This window comes from Lutzomyia longipalpis, chromosome 3, assembly GCF_024334085.1.
Source record: "Lutzomyia longipalpis isolate SR_M1_2022 chromosome 3, ASM2433408v1".
Lineage (NCBI taxonomy): Eukaryota > Metazoa > Arthropoda > Insecta > Diptera > Psychodidae > Lutzomyia > Lutzomyia longipalpis.
The window spans coordinates 2,600,592-2,606,530 of NC_074709.1; the positions used below are offsets into that span (position 1 = coordinate 2,600,592).

Genomic DNA, 5,939 nt, shown 5'->3' on the forward strand with positions numbered 1-5,939 from the left:
ACCGTCAAAGACATCCCTGTGGATATGGGAATTTTCTCCTTACACGAGGGTGGATATTTCCACACCTTGTTTTAGAAGTGGCATTAAATGTCATGATTAAAATTAGCCCCTGATGTGATCATAGCCTCCCTTGTACGCCTACATTTGTCGCCTCTTCTGATACACCCTCCGCGTGAGGATCCTCAAGTCGCGAAACCTCAAAGAGAATCAAGAAGAAAATTTCAGAAAGTATCATTTCCCCCTTTGAAGGATTTTCTTTCACATTTCTTAAATTTCCTAAATTGTTTTCCTATTTTGTGTTTTCTTTTTTTTTCTCTTTAAGGCGGCACGTAAAGGTCTATTTGGAGAGGCTGCGTGCAGCAGTTGGTCGTTTAATTGCTTCCGAAGACACTTGAGATTATAGAGCTAGTTTTACTTATATAGGAAATACCAAATTGATAAGAACGCGCGGCTCTTTCAAGAGTAACACTCTTGAAAAACCGAGAGAAATCTCAGGAAATAATCATAAATTTCAAACCATTTAATTATTTTGCGCTTCAAAGTAAACTCATTTGAATAAAATATATTCATTTGATGACTCTATTTGGATGTCTTTCCAACGGAATTTTCTCACATAATCGCATTCAAATGGGGAATATATTCAAAATTTTTATTTCTTTGTCAACAGATCAGTGTTGAACATTTTAATACAAAATTCTTTTCCTTTTTTTTTCAATTTAAATTAATAAAATTCTCCATTCCTTTGTCCATCTAAAGCATTAATAACACATAATGATAATCATCGCGTAAGAAATCCATTAAGGTTAATTTTTTTTGTCAAACTTCTTTTGATTCTTGTAGAATAAATGATCAGCGTTATTATTCTTTGTATCGTATTGTCGCACAATCAAGTATTTTCTTTTTCTAATTTACAAGAAATATTAAAATCGCGTGTCTTCAGGTGATCGAAGTGTCTCTTCCAACACCTGAGACTTTCTAATGATTTCCTGGCATTTTTTTTTGCTCCGAATTCTTCTTTCTAGCACAAAATTAAAATTTTTGCCATGTTTTTTTTTTTACTGAGGCATCGTAAACCATCCTCTTCAAAAATTCCAACCTGGCATGCCAACCTAATTTTACCTATATTCCTTGAGGTCTACCAAATTGTTTAACTACACGCAATTTAAGATTTTGAAGGAAATTTTTACAGTTCAACGAATAACATTCAAGCTATGCTGACAAACTTGGGCGTCTCGAGTGATTCACATTGTCCCCAAATCATGAGCCCTTATCACAGCACCGTAGGAACCCTATTTGGTTGGCAAGTGGTTGTTTCCCTCACCCTTGTCCTTTTACCTGTTTGATTGTTTTTTCTTGTACACGTCTCATTTGGCCACTTGAGAGGTTGTAAAATGTCGAGTGGCACCTCCAGAGACCGAAGGAAGAAATACACAAAATTCACATACAGAGAGAGAGAATTTTGGGACAGAGAAAGAGAATACAGCATAGAGAGGTTTCAACAAAAAGGCCAACGTGGCCTCTCAGGTAGCTACTGCGACATGGGGTGAAGAGGAAAAGGATTAGACCCTAATGGATTTCCACCCTCATACGAAGCCAAACTTGATGAGGAAATAAAGACCATTTTGATTCTGTGTCACAGATTACACTGCCTCTTCGCATTCAGAGAAAATCATCTCTGTACTTATCTTGAAAGAAGGACCCTACTGTTTTGGAACCACTCAAGAATGCCTACTTTCGGTTTTCTTACGGAACAGAAGGACTTTATTCATTTTGAGACTCTCTTCGCATTCTTTTTTTTTGTATTCTGGAAGATGTTGGAAATAAGAAAAATATTTGAGATGCAACAAAAAGTATTAAGGAAAAGCTGAGAGAGATTTTCCTGTTTTTTATCATGATGGAGGTGCCTGGTATTTTCCTACTTCTATTTTATTTATTTATTTCAATATTCAATTTATATTTCGCCTCTCTTACAAAAAAATGAAAAGCTCTAAAAAATTTTTTAATGAACTTCTTAGTAATAATTTTATAATTATGTTATAAAACAATAAATTAATAAAACATACCAAAAAGAATTCAAACATCTTGATGCAGACGATATCTAGAATTTTTCCAAAGAAAAATTCTAATTTTAGTCATTATTTCACATCAAGTATTCAATCTTTATTTTTCTGCATGTAATATTTTTCACGTTTTTCCATCAAGCAGTATTAAAAGTGATTAATTGTCTATTTATTTTTTTGTGGTTTCTTCATTAGAACATGAAAAATAAATAGATTCACAGTGAAATAAAAATAAATTTCTTGGTATTTTTTGCAGAGAAAAAACAATACCGTGAAATCGTGGGCGCTCTCAAGAGGCTCATTCTGTTCAAGATCTTAAAACGGTAGAGGAGATTTTTACATTATGATTAATCACCAAAATAAATCAACCCGAAATACCATCAATTTTGGAGTTTATGTAGAGAAAATTTTAGAAATTTTCAAAACACCTTCTCGAAAGATCTCCAAGAGATCTTGGGTGAGAAGGAAGTTCCTTTGCGGATAAGTTCCTGGGCAAAAGGCCACCATGTGTTCCTAATTCATTAGGTATGGGTTTCTGATAGGCACTGAATAATCTTCCGTGGGCAGGCAAAAAATTGCAACATTTCACCCCAGGAACAGTGGACAAAAACTCATCAATGGATGCTGGGGGAGTATATAATTGAGAGAGAGAAAAAGCAGCAGGAAACCCTTAGAGCCAATTCCCACACATCTGGTCAATTCCCTTAGAAATTCCTTTCTCTCTCTCCTGAAGATTCCCTTCGTGGTACAAAAGATCAAGTATAACCAAGGGGATTCCTTCAGGAGATTTCTTATAAAGGACTCTGTTTTTTTCTTACCTATAGTGCTTTGATCGTATTTTTTGCAAGAGATTTTGTGAATGCCCTGCAGCCAAAAATCATGTTTACTGCCAAACATTTCTCAACAATGATGCAACGTCGTCTATTCATCCCATATATACCATATTTTTGGTTTCCAAAGCACCTCTAAGGAGTGATTTTTAGGATAAAAATTCGCACAACTGCAGCAATTATGGGACCTGTCCGGCAAATTATACGCGTAGAGTGGCCTTCAAGGGTCATATGGACGAGAAATCAGGCCCTCCTCGAGGCGATCATCAACGAACAAGCCACGGATGATCATCACAAACTTGTTGGACCCAAAAGTGTTCTGGTTAATTTTCAACCTTTTGAAAGGCACCTTTTAGTGGTGCGCTTTTTGAAGAGAGAAAGACAAGGAGAAAGATGTCGGGCATATCAAAAGATCAATGATCTTCTCCCAGAGATCTTTCTTTATGCTTGATCATTAAGTGATCTTTTGGTGATTTTTTGGAGGAAAAACACTGCAGTGCAATTAAGTTAATTTATTCAATTTTGAAAAGCCCGCTTAACTGTCTCTCCCAGAGTGAAGAAATTAAATTTTTGCCTTACTTTGGATGGGTAATTGCAATTGATTGCTGCCATATGCGATCGCAAGATCTCAGAGGGAGATCCAAAAGATTTATTCATCACAAAGTAGACTAAGAGACGTGCAAAAAAAAGTGAATTTAGTTGGATTAATTAAAATTATAGTTGAGTAAGATCAAATACGATCACTTGCGATCACTCTCGATCCAAATGCAATCACTTTCGCCCTCTATTTGCAAAGCCAGCATCAAGTAGATTTTCATGTTTCCACTATCGCAATGCTAGACCTAAAGTCGAATTTCTCGATTTTCAATTTAAACAAATAAAATTCCCCTTATATGATCACAGATCGCATGAGAGATCTCACGATGATTGGGTGAGCGGAATGGCGAGGTGCGGGCGGTTGGTCCATTTGCTGCAGCTTCCCGTGAATGAACCACCTCTCTTCGATCATGGCGGAACACCAAGTGGTGTGCGAGGCTGCGATCTCTCTCTCAAGCCATTCTTGTATGCGTGTTTTTGGGCTCTTGGTGTGCGGAGGAACGAGCAAACAGGTTTCTGATTGAATTTCACACAGTGTTGTCCATAAACGATGGCATCACCTTTTTCTCCCATTCATTTCTTAAAGACGCGATCACCTGAAACCTTGGTGGATGGGTGATTTTTCGTTCTTCACACACACATGTTCCTCTAAAAGCTCGATTTCATCAATTGGCATTCCATTCAACACCTCCACACTCAGAGACATATCACGCTTCTTTGTTCCTTATCACAAAGAGCATTGGATTACCCCACAAACTGATAAGATACTGCTTGGAATCGTCATACTCTCTCAAAAAAAATCATCTAATCACTCTGCGCCATAGTCTGGGAGGTTTTTTTTTCTTCTCCTTTTGTGCCCTATAGCCTCATTCACACTCTAATCATCTTCGTGACATTCTTGCCGAGATCCTTCCCACCAAAAGACCAAATCCATTCTATGTAATACAAAAAAAACGAGTCAAAAGCTGGGAAACGCCTCACGATCGTCCGCAGTGTGCACGTGAAAGAAATCTTCAATTTGGGAGCTGTGGCGGATTTAAATTCTCAGCAGACGTCTGATGCTTCTGAGAGATTAAGGCCCCAATCGAAGGCTTAGTCCATCAGAATGAAGAAAATAACACGAAAATACTCCAACACTTTCCAGAAGGGTCTCTCTTTATACTATTTGTGTGCAACACTCTTCAAGATTAAATGCAAAATGTCTGTATTTAGATAAATTCTTAAAGATATAGGTTTTTTTTAAACAAAGTCATTGAAAACTTTTATTTCTTTATGTATTTTTAAATTACGTTAACCCTTTGAAGACAGTCTGATAAAGTTTATTTTAAAAATTAGTTTTAAAGAAACTTTTTTTTTTCATTCGGTAGGTGTTGATGAAGGTCTACGATGGGCCCAAAAAACCCGAAATCTTAAGAAATGCGGCTAAAAACTCCTCTGTAACAATTTTCATTCACGCAACATTTTTTTTCTCATTAAGATTGCTCAAAAAACTCCTCAAACAAGATTATTCACTCAAAGAAATTAAAGATTTTTTTCCCTTTAAAGGAAATCACAAGAAAAAAAAATAACTTTGCCAATATTATCTTATCGGTAAGAAAAGTAAAATTTTGTTTTTGATTCAATAAATTTCCCTCTTATCTGCAAAATATGCAAAATTAATAGCATTAAATAACCAAAAAACCGTGAAGATCGCTGCGGAGGATTAAGTGAAGCAGAAAAAAGATCAGCGTGTAAAAAGATGATCGTAAATAACGCAGTTGTTATCAGTTGAGAAGAATTTTACAAACAGCTTGAAGAGATTTCTCGAGAAAGTTCCCAGAAATACTTTTCACTCAATCGCGTTGATTTTAGCGCGAAAAATATTCAAGTGTCGCGATCATTAAGTTGAAAATATTATTTCTAACACGGAGAGATTACACAAATCATGCTCCAATGTGGTATCACAAGAGTCAATCTATGAGTGAAGCTGAGCGAGAGATTTTGATTATTCAGGGAATTTGTTGGCCGTGTCAGAAGTGGGATCAGTGATCTCAGCGAAAACGATCACGCATGTCGCGAAATTGGCACTTGTCCAGGATTATTAAGTAGAATTTTCTTTTTTTTTCAGAGCAAATGCAAATTACTTGGGTTGTGGCTTGTGATCATGTGCAAAAATTCCAAGTTAGAGGTCTCACCTTTCATGTCTTGCTCCTCGATGTACGCGGTGCATTGTCCAGCGATCATGAGGATCGCGAGAGTCCAAAAAAGGCGGTAATCCGTCATTTTTTTCCCGAATTTTTACCAGTTTTGGGCACAAAAATACCCGCAAATGGCAGGTGAACTTTCTATCGCACAGATATTTCGTAATCCACCACTAGACCTTTTTTTTTCGAGTGAAAACTTGCACTATTGACACTCAGCCAGTCGTATACACATCACACGCAAAAAGCACATTTTACAGCCACTATAAATC

The 5,939-nt window shown here is 36.6% G+C and overlaps 4 protein-coding genes across 7 annotated transcripts in view; 3 read left to right on the plus strand and 1 right to left on the minus strand.

Moving 5' to 3' along the window:
• The window catches only part of LOC129794057 (epidermal growth factor receptor), a 74,567-nt gene extending 68,745 nt beyond the window's left edge, over positions 1–5,822 (minus strand). The window contains exon 1 of the mRNA XM_055834643.1: positions 5,662–5,822. Within this exon, the coding sequence (XP_055690618.1) occupies positions 5,662–5,749 (88 nt within the window). The 5' untranslated portion in view covers positions 5,750–5,822. The remainder of the gene's footprint in view (positions 1–5,661) is intronic.
• Positions 1–5,939, plus strand: part of LOC129794093 (GPI mannosyltransferase 3) — a 1,193,052-nt gene that overhangs the window by 431,378 nt on the left and 755,735 nt on the right. The window lies entirely within an intron of this gene.
• Positions 1–5,939, plus strand: part of LOC129794120 (cytoplasmic tRNA 2-thiolation protein 1) — a 1,132,104-nt gene that overhangs the window by 370,430 nt on the left and 755,735 nt on the right. The window lies entirely within an intron of this gene.
• Positions 1–5,939, plus strand: part of LOC129794129 (plasma membrane ascorbate-dependent reductase CYBRD1) — a 1,128,201-nt gene that overhangs the window by 366,527 nt on the left and 755,735 nt on the right. The gene's annotated exons all lie outside the window — the stretch shown is intronic.